The sequence below is a fragment of the Microcaecilia unicolor genome, chromosome 8 (assembly GCF_901765095.1).
Source record: "Microcaecilia unicolor chromosome 8, aMicUni1.1, whole genome shotgun sequence".
NCBI classification, from domain to species: domain Eukaryota; kingdom Metazoa; phylum Chordata; class Amphibia; order Gymnophiona; family Siphonopidae; genus Microcaecilia; species Microcaecilia unicolor.
Window position 1 is genome coordinate 172039574 of NC_044038.1, and position 17243 is coordinate 172056816.

Genomic DNA, 17243 nt, shown 5'->3' on the forward strand with positions numbered 1-17243 from the left:
GGACTCAGCACTTAGAGAATTACACCCACGAAGGGACACTCTGCCCAGCTCACCACCGCCGAAACGGGGGAGGGGAATTAACCCAGCTCATCCCCACACAAGTGGGGGAGGGGAATCCGTCCAGCTCATCCCCGCGGAGCGGGGGAGGGACACCACACCCGCCGATGTGGGGGGATCTGGCTTATCCTGCAACCGCAACCGCGGGAGGAGCTGACTGACCCTAACACCGCCGAAGCGGGAGGGGTACAAAGCTGCCCTACAGCCGCACGAAGCGGGAGGGAGTGCCGGCAGAATTTATGTCTCAATCCAGCCCCGTAAAACGGAGGGGAGAGGAATGCAGCAGCTCACTGTAACACAAAGTCGTCTCAACTCTTGAAGAATCCAAGTGAAAGAAGAACTTGAACACGAAGTCCTCCTGAAGTAACTGAAGGCTAAACTTGAACCTAAAATTCAACCAGAATATAAACAGTACAGATATCTGGGAGGGGCTATGGATTGATCAGCTATGATTAATGGAAAGAAAATTATCAGGTATGATTATACATAATTTTACCTTCCATATCATCAAGCTGATCAATCCATAGACTGGTGGGATGTACCGAAGCAGTACTCACCCAGGGCGGGACATAGAAATCCCTGACCTCAACACTGAAGCTCCAAACCGGGCCTCCGCCCATGCAGCCACAGTCAAATGGTAATGCTTGGAGAATGTATGAGCCGAAGCCCACGTTGCCGCCTTGCATATCTCTTCCAAGGAGACGGATCCGGCCTCTGCCATCGAGGCCGCCTGAGCTCTCGTGGAGTGAGCCTTCAGCTGGATAGGCGGCACCTTCCCTGCGGCCACATAAGCCGCTGCAATGGCTTCCTGGACCCATCTTGCCACTGTAGGCTTAGCAGCCTGCAGACCCTTACGAGGACCTGCAAACAGGACAAACAGATGATCCGATTTCCGGAAATCATTGGTCACTTCCAAGTATCTGATGATGACTCGTCTCACATCCAGATATTCAAGAGCGGAGTACTCCTCTGGGTAGTCCTCCCTACGAAAGGAAGGGAGACAGAGCTGCTGATTCACATGGAAGCGAGAACCAATCTTGGGCAGGAAGGAAGGCACTGTGCGAATAGTCACTCCTGCCTCAGTGCACTGCAGAAAAGGCTCTCGACATGAGAGCGCCTGGAGCTCGGAAACTCTTCTGTCTGAAGTGATAGCCACCAAAAAGACTGCTTTCAACGTCAGGTCTTTCAGAGATGCCCTCGACAAGGGTTCCAAAGGCGGCTTCTGCAATGCTCTTAGCACCAGGTTGAGATTCCACGCAGGCACCACTGAGTGCAGAGGAGGGCGCAGGTGATTAACTCCCTTGAGAAAGCGCACCACATCTGGCTGCGAAGCCAGGGAAGCACCCTTCAGGCGGCCCCTGAAGCAAGCCAGAGCCGCTACCTGGACTTTAAGGGAACTGAGCGACAGGCCTTTCTCCAGACCTTCTTGCAGGAACGCCAACACTGAAGAAATTGGAGCAGTGAAGGGAGAAAGTGAGCCTGCTTCACACCATGCTGCAAAGATACGCCAAACCCTGGCGTAAGCAGTAGAAGTAGAGCGCTTCCTCGCTCTCAGCATAGTGGCGATGACCTTGTCTGAGAAGCCCTTCTTCCTCAGACGCTGCCGCTCAATAGCCAGGCCGTAAGACCAAAGGGAGAGGGATCCTCCATCACCACGGGACCCTGATGTAACAGGCCCTGCTCCACTGACAGCCGCAGAGGATCGTCGACTGAGAGCCTGAACAAGTCCGCATACCAGGGACGTCTGGGCCAATCCGGACCCACCAGGATTACCCTGCCGGGATGCTTTGCCACCCGGTCTAGCACCCTGCCCAACATGGGCCAGGGCGGGAACACATAGAGGAGCTCTTGTGTCGGCCACTGTTGGAGAAGAGCATCTACTCCCAGGGATCGAGGGTCCCGTCCTCTGCTGAAAAAGCGCGGCACTTGGCCATTGGCCGATGACGCCATCAGATCTAGGCTCGGCTGGCCCCAGCGCTTCGTGATGTCCAAGAACGCCTGAGCAGATAGTTGCCACTCTCCGGGCTCCAAGGTATGGCGACTGAGAAAGTCCGCCTTGACATTCATGACTCCGGCAATGTGGGCCGCTGAAAGCTGCTCCAGGTTCGCTTCCGCCCACTGGCAAAGACTCATAGCCTCCTTGGCTAGAGGGGCGCTCTGGTACCTCCCTGGCGGTTGATATAGGCCACAGCCGTGGCATTGTCCGACAGGACCCGTACAGGCTTCAACACGAGTACCGGGATGAACTCCAATAACACCAAGCGAATGGCTCTGAGTTCCAGGAGGTTGATAGACCACTTGCCTCTGCAGGAGACTAGAGCCCCTGCGCTGTCCTTCCCAAGCAGTGGGCTCCCCAGCCCATCAAAGAGGCGTCTGTCGTGACGACAATCCACTCCGGGGTCACCAGAGGCAATCCTGCAGACAACTTGTCTGTCTGCGTCCACCAGCTCAGCGCCTTGCGCACTGCTGGGTCCACGGGAAGGCGCACAGCATAATCCTCCGACATCGGAGTCCAGCGCAGCAGCAGAGATAGCTGTAGTGGTCTCATATGAGCCCTGGCCCAGGGCACTACTTCCATCGTGGCCGTCATAGAGCCCAACAGCTGCACGTAGTCCCAAGCCCGAATAGGAGAGGCTACTAGGAACTAGTCCACCTGAGCCTGAAGCTTGACAATCCGATTGTCTGGCAGGAACACTCTGCCCACTTGGGTGTCGAATCGAACTCCAAGATACACCAGGGACTGAGTCGGGCGCAGCTGGCTCTTCTTCCAGTTGATGATCCATCCCAGGGAGCTCAAAAGAGCAACTACCCGGTCCATAGCTTTGCCGCACTCTGCATAAGAGGGGGCTCGGATCAACCAGTCGTCCAGATAAGGATGGACTTGTACTCCTTCCTTTAGCAGGAAGGCCGCTATGACCCCCATTACTTTGGAAAAGGTCCGCGGAGCAGTAGCCAACCCGAAAGGGAGGGCTCTGAACTGGAAGTGTCGTCTCAGGACTGTAAAACGCAGAAAGCGTTGGAGAGGAGGCCAGATGGGAATATGCAGGTACGCTTCCTTGATGTCCAAGGAAGCCAAGAACTCTCCTGCCTTCACTGCCGCTATAACAGAGCGGAGAGTCTCCATGCGAAAGTGCCTCACTTTCCAGGCCCGATTGACCCCTTTGAGGTCGAGGATAGGCCGGACAGAACCTCCTTTCTTTGGAACCACAAAGTAAATGGAGTAACGTCCCTTGCCAATCTGATTTTTTGGCACCGGAACGACCGCACCCAGGCGGATCAGGTTGTCCAAGGTCTGCTGCACTACCACAGCTTGACCGGAGACTTGCAGGGAGAGAGTACAAACCCGTCTCTTAAGGGTTGGCAGAACTCTAGCTTGTAGCCGTCTCTGATGACTTCCAGCACCCACGCGTCTGAAGTTATAGTGGTCCACTCGCCCAGAAATGAGGACAGCCGTCCTCCAATCTGCACTGGGGCGTGGACCAAGGCCCCGTCATTGGGTACGAGACCCTGGGGGAGGACCGGAGGGAGCACCTCCGGGACGGCGGTCTCTGCGAAAGGAATGCTGCTTGGGGGAGAAATTCCTCTTGAAGGAAGAGGGGGCAGAGGAACCCGACTTGCCCGGGCGGTATGGAGGTATCGGGACGAGTACTAACCCGAGCCCTGACCTCTGGTAATTTCTTGCCCTTAGACGTGCCGAGATCGGTCACGATTTTGTCCAGCTCGACCCCAAAGAGCAGCTTGCCTTTAAAAGGCAATCTAGCCAGGCGGGATTTAGAGGCGTGGTCAGCAGACCAATGTTTCAGCCAAAGCCACCGCCGCGCAGAGACTGTCTGAGCCATGCCTTTAGCTGAGGCTCTCCAGACATCATACAGCAAGTCTGCCAAATAGGCTAAGCCCGATTCCAGGGCCAGCCAATCAGCCCTCAAGGAATGATCCGAGGGGGAAGCCCGCTGCACCATAGTCCGGCACGCCCTGGCCACATAGGAGCCGCAAACTGAGGCCTGCAAACTTAAAGCAGCTGCCTCCAAGGACGACCTTAAGGCCGCCTCCAATCTTCTGTCTTGGGCGTCCTTTAGGGCCGTGCCACCTTCCACCGGCAACGCCGTTTTCTTAGTCACCGCAGTGATTAAAGAATCCACGGTAGGCCACAGATAGGCCTCACGTTCACTCACAGCCAAAGGATAGAGGCGGGACATAGCCCTAGCCACTTTAAGGCTCGTTTCCGGGACATCCCATTGAGCCGCAATTAAGGTGTGCATGGCATCATGCACGTGGAAGGTTCTAGGCGGGCGCTTCGTCCCCAGCATAATGGCAGAGCCAACAGGGGCTGAGGGAGAGACGTCCTCCGGAGAGGAAATCTTCAAAGTGTCCATGGCCTGTAACAACAGGTTGGGCAAATCCTCTGGGCTAAAAAGCCGCGCTGCAGAGGGGTCATCCGCTCCATCCGAGCGGGGATCTATCTCCTCCAAGGAATCCGCAAAGGATCGTTGGGAGACCTCAGACACGCTGCCCTCATCTACATCGGAGGAGACAAAAGTCCTCCAAGGCCTGGAAATCAACCCGAGGGCGTTTACCTCTGGGAACCTCAACCTCTTTATCAGAAGAGGGAGCAGGGGCAGCGTTTTGCATGAGGAAAGCCTGATGCAGCAGCAAAACAAACTCGGGGGAGAAACCCCCCAGACTGTGCACTTCCGCAGCCTGGGCAACAGCCCTAGACGCACTCTCAACCGGCGCTCGCAATAGCGGGGGAGAGACATGCTGCGCATCCAAAATGGCGTCCGGCGCGAAACTCCGTGAAGGAGCCGCGCGGGAAGAACGGCGCTTAACTTTAGCCGCTTTTGTGCCGTCGCCCAAATTAAGGGCGTTCATGGCATTAATGTCTCCAACCTCAAGGGCGGCCCCGAAGAAGCCGTCCAAGCCGCGTGGCCGGCCAAGATGGCGGAGGCGAGGAGCGGGGGATGGGCGTTTATGGCGGGAAAAAACCGCCACGCCGGAGGAACGACCGGGACATTCATCGGTCACTAAACTATCACCCATCAAGGGCGAATCAGGTTGTAAAACCCCCGCATCCCCTCTAGAAGCGCTCCAGCGATCCGGGGAGCGACCCTTGCGCCCTCGCCCTCCGACGCCATTGCCACGAGGAGAAGAATCGGGGAACCCCCTGCCCGCTATAAAAAGGTAAAATTACCTGCTTGCCGCTCCGAGCTGTAACGAACTGGTGTCCCAGTGAGTAGCTGCAATGAACGTTTAAAGAAACGTCGAATTAAACGCCTTTAAAGACGTTTAAAAATATATTTTTTTTTTTTTTTTTTTTAACGGAGCCAGCGGGAGGGGGGAGAAAAGGAGGGACCTGGCACCACCAGGTTTGCACTTGCTCAAAAGAGCCCTCAACCCCAGGCCTCAACAAAACCTAAGGATTAGGCTTGGAGGCCTAGCCAGAGCTGCTGCTGTGTGTGACCACCACCTGCTGAGATAGAGAACATACTGAGGAGTTTCCGGCAGCACATGACCACATATAGGGAGGCAAAAGTTTGCTCTCTATCTCCACCTGCTGGTAGATGGACACAACCCACCAGTCTATGGATTGATCAGCTTGATGATATGGAAATAGCTGATTTCTGTGTTGATTCTTAGTATCTCAGCATAATGTAATTTTCTTAACTTAAGCTGTTTGTTGCAAAAGATATTTTTCGATACATATTTCATTTAGCTACAAAGAAGGCATTTGAAGGGTAATTTCATAAGCCTTTTGCTTAGAGATATAAAGAGGCGTATTTTCAAAGCACTTAGCCTTACAAAGTTCCATAGGTTACTATGGAACTTTGTAAGGGTAAGTGCTTTGAAAATGAGCCTCAAAGTGTCCCAAACCTCTTCATCAAGCCCTGTACACTGGTATTTAACACAGAAACAGTTTTGTTTTGTTTTTAAATGGAGTCCTGCCCTGTGCTGTCTCAGTAATGATAAGTCTGCAGAGTCCTGCGCTGTCTCCATCCCATTTTCACATTTTATTTAAAATACATTTTCTTCCTTTCCTAGATAGAAAAGCATGACCAGGTAAAAAAGGAACAGGCCACATTTTAGACGGTCTTTCTCCTCTTAGTCCTTAGCTGAGGACACAGCCAGGCACAGGCATGACTGTTACCCTGGATACTACTAACTGCAGAAGAGAATTCACTGTCCTCCTCGTGCCTGTGCAATGCTGTAACATTGTCCTGTTCACATCTTCCTGCTGCTCCACTGCTGCCTGTTTCCAATTTATCAGGAGAAACTAGTCTGTCCCTGGAAAAGCTCCTTTCCCTGAATCGTCCGAAGGGGGATCTTATTCTTTTCCTAGGTTTGCATATCGCTCGTCCTGCCTGCTCTGCATCTTCCTCCTTGGCAACTCTTTCGCTACAGCCTGTGTCCTGTGCTGCCCTGCCAGTGATCAGCTGGATTTTCTTTTGCAAGAAACTCCCACCTATTCCATAGCTGCGCTGCCCGTTGCTCTTATGACTGGTCTCGCTGGCCAGCGACAAGGAGGATCCAGACAAGTTTATCTGGCTGCAGTTCTCCGACCTTGCGACGTTATCAGCTGAAATATAAAGTGAAATAAAATCAAACAGGGAAACACTGGGCAAAAAGCCTGTGCTGAAGGTAACTCAGCATGACATTTGCATCTGATAAGATATTACTGCCCTTCTACAATGAAATATTAGTGTTAACAAAATATGCATTGGCTCTGTAACTTCAAAGCAGCAGCAGCTTTGTTTTTTAATCAAGAATTACTCGAGAATTTGAGTGCCTAAACCACCGATGGATTATTTGATTTTGCATGTACTCTCTTCTCTCTCTCAGTTTACAAACTGGACAATATGAAAAGCTATTTCCTTTTTTAGAAGTTGGTGAAAGCATTTTTGTTTCAACAGGCTTTTAGTTGTTGGCTTAAGTTTCAAAGGCATATTTTTAATTTATCTTTTTTTTTTTGTATTTATATTTGTCTATTCTTGGATGTGGTTTGTTTTACCATTTTTTGCTTATTCGAATATGATTGGTGTTTTGCAAACCGTCCAGTACCTCTGCATAGGGTGGTATATAAACTGTAAAATAAATAAATAATGAAGCTCTTAATAACCACATTAACCATCTGGAAACTTGAGGGCAGACTCAGCCTTTGCAGCCCCTAACAGTGAAAATGGCAGCAGGTATCTCTGAAGTACTAACAGCTACAAAACCTGATCGGGTCCTCTGTACACAGATGGCCCAGATATACATGGTAAATAAATAAAGTTTGTTGATGAAGACATCACCCAATCATAGATCTGGTGTTTACTACTATAATGAAATAAAGAAATGAAACCTCAAACCTCCAAGAGGGGAATTCTCACAAACCCACTACTATTATCAGTCAAGTCTTATCATTGGTTTCCATGTTGGAAACCCTTTACTATAGGGGACAGTTTTGTAAAATGTTTTGAGTTTAGTAACGCACATCCATTCACTGTTTCTGGTTGTAATTAAAAACTAGAGGATTATTTTTGGAACCAATCGTTTTTCTCCTATAGGAAATTTTTTCCACTGGTTCTTTCTTAATTCCAACATGGAAACCAATGATAAGACTTGATTCCTAATAATAGTAGTGGGTTTGTAAATTCTGTGAGAATTCCCCTGTGACAAAACAGTGGGTCTGTAAGCCTGTAAACTGTATTATTTCTTCAATTGTATTTCTCTAGTTTGGCCAGCAGGTGGTGCATGTTTTATGTTTTACAGAGAAATGACTGTTCCTTCACATAAAGAGGAAGTAACCTGCAATGATGCGGCCAGCTACTTTTAAAAGCTATTGTTCTTGGCTCTGATTGGCCCAGGAGCTCAAATTCAGTCTGGAAATACTGGATTTCCCCCCCCCCCCAATCTCAGTTTGGAAGTAAAGAGAGAAAGACCTCGTTACTGAGACCCTGAGCAGTTATATTCTGTTACTTGTGAGCAGCTATATTTCCTGTACTTCCCAGGCACTATCCAGGTACTGATAAAATGTTTAGATAGTTTTATAATTGATCCCTATTCAGTTACCTGCTATTTGCTTGTTATTTCCCATCTGTTTTTCTAGTTCACTGTTCAAAACCTTTTATGACAATTTTTGAAGTTTATTTGACTGCTTGTCTGGACTGACTAAGAATCCTAGTGATTTGTGTGTTGGGTCTGTGAGTGCTTTCTAGGAACTGTGGGACCACTAGGAGTGTGGTCTCAGTAACCTAGAAATCACTGGGGATAACTTGAGAGTGGGAGATTTGCCCAGAGGCAGTTGGGACCCAGTCGGTGGGAGGAGGGTGCTAATGTAGAGCACATGCTCAGGTGCAAAGGTGACGAGGTACACCAAGAAGGAGGAGGTTTAGAGGGGGGGGAGTTGCCAGGCCGTGGGGCTGTGATTTGAGGGGAAGAGGAGGGAGAGGATTATTGGGTATTTCTGTCTATGCTGGTATGATTTTCAATAAAGTCTCAAAACAAACAAAAAAAAGGCTTAAGGCTGTGACACAGCAAAACGTTAACAATTAAATTTGTACACTGAAAAATGTGACTGGGGCTGAAACAGGAACAAGTTTGTCATGGCAGCCTATAACACATAGCACGAATCTCATCTGTGGGAAATCTCACATTATGTGAGGCGTTACCTTTGCGCTGAGTATTCTGGGGTGACGCAGGGGGACTAGAGTGCAAGGAAGATACGAGGGAAATGGTGTCTTCGGCATGTTTCTTGCCACCTCCCTCCTCTGCCACACAGAGTGACTTCTGGGGAGAACCTGTGCCTGAAGAAATAAAATGATTAAAATGCCTGTATGCCAGACATGCATATGACACACACCGCTCACTCCTGTGAATTTTCTTCAGACAAGACCTGGAATATATTTTAAAATACAGACGTTCAGCTGGCTGGGTCACTCAGGCCGTAAGTGTTGTACACTGCCACGCAGTTAGGTTCAAAGTTTGCACTAAGCCTTCCGCTCCCTGGGGTTCATAAGCCCTGGTTAGGGAGTGTGTCAGTCAGTGTGTTTGTCTAGGAATGACATCTAGTGGCTGAATTCAGGGTCAATGATTTCAGGATTGTAGAAGCAACCCTGGTATAAGGTCCACAGCCGAGTACTGCAGTGGGCTGAAAATCAGGGTAAATGGGTTTAATTCCCACTGTGGCTCCTTGTGACCTTGGGCAAGTCCCCAGGTGCAAAACTTTAGATGATGACTTCACTGGGTATAGGGACGAGGGCAGTGGTTCCCAAACCTGGTCCTGGAGGCACCCCAAGTCAGTCAGGTTTTCAGGACACCTAAACATTCGTGAGAGAGATTTGCATGCAGTGGAGGCAGTGCATGCAAATCTCTCTCATGAATATTCTCCAAGATCAGCTTACAAATACTTACTACTCAAAGTGTGGTCCTTGGCGGGCCCCTTCTTTCTAATTGGGTACAAATTGACAGCTGGGACCTGGAGGGCTTGGCTCACTCGATTTTGCTGGAGTATGTGGGACTTCATGGTCTGGCCGCCCGACCTCAAAGGTACAGGAGACATTTCTGCGGATTTTGCCGACCTTCGTTCACTTAAGTTCTTGGTCACTGTTATGGACAAACAGGAAATAAGTAATCTTGCGTTCTGTTACCTGCAAGATTATTATATTCCCACTGAAGACAAGAAAATCACAGAAACAGCTGTATAAGGAAAAGCAAACGACAATGTACATGGCAAAGGAAGCAGGGTGGGTCAAAGACAATTATCCTAATTAACAAAATTGTATTTCTCTATTAATAGTTTAGATTTTAAAGCTTTAGGGCTTTAAATTGAGCTGGATTCAAACAAAGAGTGTTTTTTTTTTTAAGTTTTACAACACACTTCTAACATTTTAAAATAAAGGCAAAAACCAGAGGTCAAAAAGTGCCATAACCTTGAAAAATGTGGCTTGTGTGTGCCTTCTCAAATCTTCCACTAAGTGGCGTACTTGTATTTCAATTGCTTACTAAGGGTTTTTTCTCACTTTATAGGGAAAAAAAATGCTTAGCCCAAATACCCTGCAGTCTTTTTCAGCTCTAGCTTGTAACATTGTGCATTTAACTTGGTTCTAATCCAAACTAAATTGCTTTTATCGATTTTCTTTTACTTACCCCCTTAGTCAACACTGCTACATTTTCCTGATAAAGGGCCTCATTTACTAAGGTTTTTTCCTATGTTGTGTCAATGGGGAAGAAAACAAAGCTCAGAAGATCAGTCCCTGGTTCTACTACTTCCCACACTAGCAACTACAGCGTTTTGAGCAAGACAAAAACCCAACATCCTGAGCAGCAGGCCTGATGAGCCCTGGGCTTCGGTAACTCCATGCAGCAGGAATAACAGGTACTTCTCTCCTACCTCTCTGCCTGTAGCTCTGCACAGACAGCTGCAACAGGCTCTCTTCATAGTTTGGGCCATTTCCCCCCCCCCCCCCCCCCCCCATCTTTTTTTCTTTTCTTTTTTTAAATATGCAATGCTTTAGATAGAAAGATTACTTTTTTATACCATTATTACAAAACCTGCATGTTTTATTATCCAGTAAACTATGACATAAAGGACCACGGTTGTCAATCTAACTTTTTATTTTGGGGTAAGCTACCCAAGTTTGCTATCTCAGTTTCTGGGATTTTTTTTTCCTAAGATTTCTTTTCTCACCATACATCACGTCACTTAGATTTAAGGTCAAATGCCTTTGCCCTTTAAACAAAAAAAAAACGTATGTCATCTACATACTTTTAAGCACTTGCTGTATAGGAATGGCTACACTGGTTTATACATATACGTGGGAGAAATGTGCTTGCTGATTAACACTGCACTATTGGGGGGGGACACAGGATGTAGTTAGTGTGCAGCAGGCGGAGGGGTTTAGCACAGGGAAGCCACAGTGACAGTTCCATATACAAGGTCCTTCAAGCCTTCACCATGGAACCAGGAATGCAAAAAGGGCAGAAAAGAAAAAACACAGAACCAGAACAGAACAAAAGAAAAAGAAATATGAGAAATTATTCCAATCATGCAGAAATTCCAAAATAAAAACACAGGTATTCCAAGCATTGCCTAGATTCTGCAGTAAATACACATTAGTTCTGATTCATTAAAACTTTCCCCATTGTATCTGCAGGTGGACTGTCGATCCAGACCCTTTGTTTTATTTCATTGTACCCCTCTATCAGGGCCGCTGAGAGAGTGAGCTGGGCCTGGGGCAGGAACACCATTGCCACCCCTCATCCCCCCAGCATCGCCGCCGCCCCACCCCCACAGAATCATCATCGCCCCCGCCCACCCGAAGTACCTTGGCTGGCCCCGCCAGCTGCAGGCAGCGCAGCTCCTTCCTCTGCTCAGCATTGCCTGCCCCTGCGACTGCTTTCCTCAGGTTGCACATGCTCAGTCTCTAAACTGAGCATGCGCAGCCTGAGGGTCCAACAGCTGCTAGGCAGGCAATGCAAGGGGCAGCCTGGCGCCGGAGTTTTCTCTCTCCTGCTCCTGTCGGGACGCGATAACCTGGGTCCCGTCAGGAGCAGGAGAAAGAGAGAGAGACCCCGGCGACGAGCCCCCCTTGGAGGCTCGGGCCTGGGGAATTTTGCCCCCCCTGCCTCCCCTCTCAGAGGCCCTGCCCTCTATATTTTAAAATGAGTGACAGAATGCTAAAATTAATCTATAAGCCACCAGCATCTGTTCTCAGTACTGAGATGGAATCGCAAACGGATTTATGTCTCTGTTGTCTTTTTTTTTTCTCTCTCTTATTTAATTTTTTCCTGTTGTTAGAACTCTTATGATTTAAGTAATGGTTCTTGTTTCAAATTATATAAACAAAAATGAGAGATCTTAAAAAAATTTAATTTACACCATCTTAATCCTCATGTGGTACAAAGAGGATGGCAGATGGTTTTTAAGTATCTTGTGATGTTTCACTTTGAAACAAACCCTTAATGAACAGTCTTAACTGCCATATGAATCCAAGAGCAAATGTGACTGAACGGAGGTTGTGATGCTTTTTGCTCAACTGGCATGAAAAGAATCCAAAGAGGGATTCCATTAATGAGCTTTTGAACTCGAGATGTGACGGGGGAAGAGAACAGTGTGATCTCTAAACATACCTAACCACCGCCAGATAACTTCCTTGCCAGTATAATGCAAAAGACACCATCACCGTAAAAATAAAAGCTTGTGACTAGGCAGCTGCTACTTGGCAGGAGGACCGTTACTCACATGTACTGTATGCCGGTTCGCACTGTAGTGACATGAGCTGAAACTTCTCCTCGTCTGTCTCTACGTTCAGGTTGGAGAGATACTGCTTCACCTTCCGAGCCATCTGTGCATCCTCGTACAGCTTCTTGGCATTGAGCAACGAGCTTCGCCGAGCACGTTTCTTGTGAGCGGCTCCTTGCACGTCCAGCATGTTTGAATTTGTGCTGCCTTGGCTGAGTGACCTAGAAATAACCAGAAAAAAATAAAATCAGCTCGTCAAGTTCCGTCCAGTTGCAGGGTGGAAAGAACTTAAGATGTCACCAATGGAGAGCAAATCAGTATCAATACTTCGGTAGTTAATGTTCACACATGCTGATGCAAATGAGTTAAGAGGATTAGCAGCCTTCGACATAAGTAATAAAATAGATACCGATATTTCAATCATACACGGATGCTTTATCACAGTGGTTTCCAAGCTGCCTCCCACTCTGGATTTGAACCTAGTAGTTTTACGTAAGATACATTTAAAAAGAGAAGAAAGGCTCTTATGAAGGTAGGAAGGGGAATAAGGCTCAGAGGAAATATGCCTCTACTGAGAGATTGCTGGAAATCACCTACACTGATGGTCACAACTGAGTTTTTACTCTGTTTTAGCACACCACAAAAGAATGACTTTGTGATGATTTCCTTTCTGCAGCCGTCTCTGCTTTTTGCTGTTTCTGAGGTGTTTTTGTTCTTATCCTGGTTTCTCTTCTGAGTCCAAGAAACATACCACACATGAACCTTGTTCATATACTGTCTAAACGCCCACTAAAAAAAAAAAGCTATATGCCAAAGTGCACCTTGTCATGATGGTTTCAGTACATTCTATCAAGAGATGTTAACAAGCAGTAGTACAAACTGTAGAGAGAGATGTGGGGGGATGTGTGGGTGAAAGTGTGTTTCCTGCCACAGTGAGATGCAGCCCATTGTTACAATACAGTCTTTTGTTCTTCCATTTATTGCCCCATCCTCCCACGTACCCAAAACCTTTTTGATGGCACCAGGCTTTGAGCCACCTATTGAAATTCATGGGTTTTTGTAAACTTCTCTCTCCCTTTCCAAAAGAAGGTAGTACTTCAGAAAAAACTACTGTTTGTACCAAAGGTTTTAACTCCTCTCCCAGCTCTTGAAAAGAGCTCTGTGCTACAAGTGGGGTATTATTGGCCAGGTCATGTTCCCAGGTGGATAACAAAATCAGTGTTAGTCTCCTTAGGGCCCTGTTTATTAAGCCGCACAAACTTTTTAACGTGTGCTAAAAATTAGCACACGCTAATGATAGAGACACCCATTATATGCACTACCTACAGCCCTGAAAACTACAGACGAAATAACTTTCGCAAATCTTTGAAGACACATCTCTTCAACAAGGCCTACAAAGAGAACCCATAACCTTACAAAACTACCCCACTAATCCACCCAGCTATGATAATCCACCTTCTATACTATCCTCCCTAACACCTCCCTTCACTCTTCCATTACTTAATCTTTGTACGCTACCAATTGTATCTGTTACCCTGTAATGAATATATCATAACAAAACTCTGTAAGCCACATTGAGCCTACAAATAGGTGGGAAAATGTGGGATACAAAGGCAATAAATAAATAAATTATATTCCTATGGGTGTCTCTATCATTAGCACATGCTAAATGTTTGCACACCTACAGCGCAGCTTAGTAAACAGGGCCCTGCCCTGATTATAGTTAGTATCTGTCTTGTATTCCTGGTAGCTGAGGATCCTGGAAGGCATTTCACTTTATTAGACCCCTGATAATGGAATCCCCTACAAGCAACAGTTTCCTGGTTAGTGCTTTGTGGATGTCTTTTCTCTTGAGACACCTTCATTGCTTTTTGTTCCACCCCAATTCTATTTTCTGGAGCATCACAGTGCTGTAATGGAGCAAAGGAATTCTGACAAGCCTTAAGCCTCCAGATGGTGTGCCTTGGAACTAAAGCACCACAATTATTACACAGAATAAAAGTCATCTTGATTGATTGGAATGGGTATGAACAGGTTTACTATGATAGGGTTAACAGTCTGTAAGATTGCCTGTGTATGACTGAGGAGTAATGTTAATGGTTTTGGGGTTGACTAAATATAAGTAGAAAACCCTGGGGGTGGGGGGCCCAGTGCCAGTAAGTCAGCTAAGTCTTCTATCAAAAAAGTTCTCTGGGTGGGAGGGGCAAGCAATGACAGTTTGATACAACAACCAAATTCAGTTAGAATCTAACTTTTCTCCTTTAAATCCAAATATTCCAAATAAATATAGAAGTTTCTTCAATGTAAATGCAAATTAAACCAGTTATAAGACTAAAGCTGTTTTCTTACCTAGGACTGACAATGACATGACAGATTCGGATAGGCTGGAGTGGGCTTTGACTGCAACTCCAGTAGTTGGAACATAAAGACAGAGCCGGGTGGACTTCTACGGTTTATATCCCAAAGAAAGATCGTGATCAAGTACGTAATCACACATTCATTGTTGGTTTAAACCTTGAATTGATAATGAATGTGACTGTTGGGCAGACTGGATGGACCATTTAGGTCTTTTATCTGCTGTCACTTCCTATGTTAGTGTCACCACCAGGCAAACTACAGCTCAAGTGGAGTTTGATGGACTTCTTGTAATTCAGTTAGTCAATTTTCCCCAGCAAATCTATATAAAAATCTGCCCAGATTCACTACAGCTTCACCAGAACTGGATCTGCCTAGTACTGTGAACCCCTCCAGTTGGAAAAACCTCCTCCAAATGCGATGCAACTTGGTTTCAGAATCAAAGTTTGCTTTTCTTTTAGGTAATTTTCAATACCCTCATGGAACTTGAAAGTGAATAAATGCAGCTGAAAATTACCTGGTTAGTGCTCAAGATGAAAAGCTACTTTGGGGGCATTCTGGGGGTGGAGTCGGCAATTAAACAGTTAAAGTTAAATAAATAGGACCGTATAAAAGGCAGTCACACTTAACCGGCTATATTTGGGGGGGGGGGGGGGGGGCTCCATATACCAGACATGGCTCGGCATTGAATTTCCTGGTGTAATGTTAGCCAGAAGACAGCAAAATGCTGTTCACCATGGGCTGATTATCAGGCCCATTGCCTATAAAATATGTACATAACTTTACTCCTGCTCCTGTGAGGTATAAATGTGCGTGGGTTCCTTTTACTCGCAATTTCTGCAAGCATTGTGTTGGTATTTTATAAACATGCCTGGGTGCCTACGTGTCTTTATTAAAACAGTGGGTTTGAAGCCTGTAAAACTGCATTATTTATTTCTTGAAGTGTATTTCTCTAGTTTGGCCAACAGGTCGGTCATGTTTATGTTTAAAGCTGTTACAGAGAAATGACTGTTCTTTCTTTAGTTAACACAGATAAGAGGTAACCTGCAGTGATGTGGCCAGTTATTTTTTTAAAACTTGTGCTGGGCTCCGATTGGCCCAGGAGCCCAAAATTCATCTAGAATGTACTGGCTTTTTCTCTATGCTGAGGCCCTGTGAACAGTTATATTAGATAATCTGTGAGCAGCTATATGCCCTGATCTCCCCAGGTACTATTTAGATAGTAAACACATGTTTAGTTAGTTTTATAATTGATCCTTATTTCAGTTGCCTGCTATTGTTTTGCTGATTGCACCTTTTCTGTTTATTGTTATAATTTGCCATGTCAATAAACATTCTTAGTTTATTAACTCTGCTTGTCTGAACTAAAACTCCTGGTGGTTTGTGTGCTGGGTCTGTGAGTGCTTTCTAGGAACTGTGGAATCTAGCCAGTAGCCTAGAAATCACTGAAGATAATTTGAGAGTGGAAGACTCGCCCAGAGGTGGTTGGGACCCAGTCAGTGGGAAGAGGGTGCTAGTGTAGAGCACAAGTGACAGGTGCAGGCAGACCTGAGCTGTGCTGGGGATAGACCCTCTAAGTGACCGCGAGGTAGCCCCAGGTGGGTGGCTAGGTGCTTCGTGACAGCTTACCAACCTTGTTAATCTGTACTACAATTACCCTCAGTCTGATAAACCCTCAACTAGAATCCACATTCATTATCTTATTTATATTGTGCCCATTTCTACATATGCTCCAAAAGAGGTGATTTATACATATGATTATAAAGTTAGAAATATGAAAAATTGTACATCAGTGTGCTGAGACCTTGTGCTACTATTTTTTATTGGGGGGGGGGGGGGGGGGGGGGGGGGAGTTAAAATTTGCTTTCTTTCCCGTCTTAGTGCTTCCATGCATTTTACTAATCTTAAAATTTAAGGGAGTCGTTTGGTAACATGGTCTGATTTACAGGGGGTTTCCATTTCTTTCAAAATTTAACTGCAACTGTAGTCAGCCAATTTAACAGCGTGAGCAGATCACCATTATCAGCCCCTGTACGATGCCCCATCACTGTAAGAAAGTAAGGGATCTTCAAATGAAAGAGTTTCCAATTTGTTTCTGCAAACAATTTTGCATTTGTGAAGTTGAATGCAAGTGGTTTCTTCTGGGTGGAAAATAAAGCTGTCGCCATACTCTGAGTTTAAAATGCACAGCACTTGATAAGAGTCCTAATTCACTACAAGATCTGTTCCACAAATGTAAACTGGGATAAACCCTCACAAAAAAGTAATTCTAAGATTCTAAATCTACTGCAAATCTACTGCAAAGTGCAGCCCAGTGGTTGAGGGGAGGTCTACTTTTGATGCCTGGCCTGGGCCTTCTACATACTGGTGTGGCTGCAGTATGGGACGCTGTAAACTGCAGCATTCAGAGCCTCCCCCACCCCCAAGGGCATCATGGTCATTGTTAAGGGGGTATCTGGATTTAAAGCCCATAACAGAGAGCTCTGGAAGCTGGTGCATGGCTCCTGGCCTCAGGACTGCCAATGCTATACCCACTGTGGCATATGGTAAAGAGGTGGAAGAGTGTATCTATTAAGACAGAGGCAAATCCCTGGGTAGCCACAGGATCCCAGCA

At 46.6% G+C, this 17243-nt stretch overlaps 1 protein-coding gene across 1 annotated transcript in view; it reads right to left on the reverse strand.

Annotated features, from left to right (window-relative positions):
* The window catches only part of LOC115476372 (rap guanine nucleotide exchange factor 6-like), a 274393-nt gene that overhangs the window by 18104 nt on the left and 239046 nt on the right, over nucleotides 1–17243 (reverse strand). The window contains 4 exon segments of the mRNA XM_030212715.1: nucleotides 6515–6628; nucleotides 8703–8837; nucleotides 9445–9636; nucleotides 12275–12495. Of these exon segments, the coding sequence (XP_030068575.1) occupies nucleotides 6515–6628; nucleotides 8703–8837; nucleotides 9445–9636; nucleotides 12275–12495 (662 nt within the window).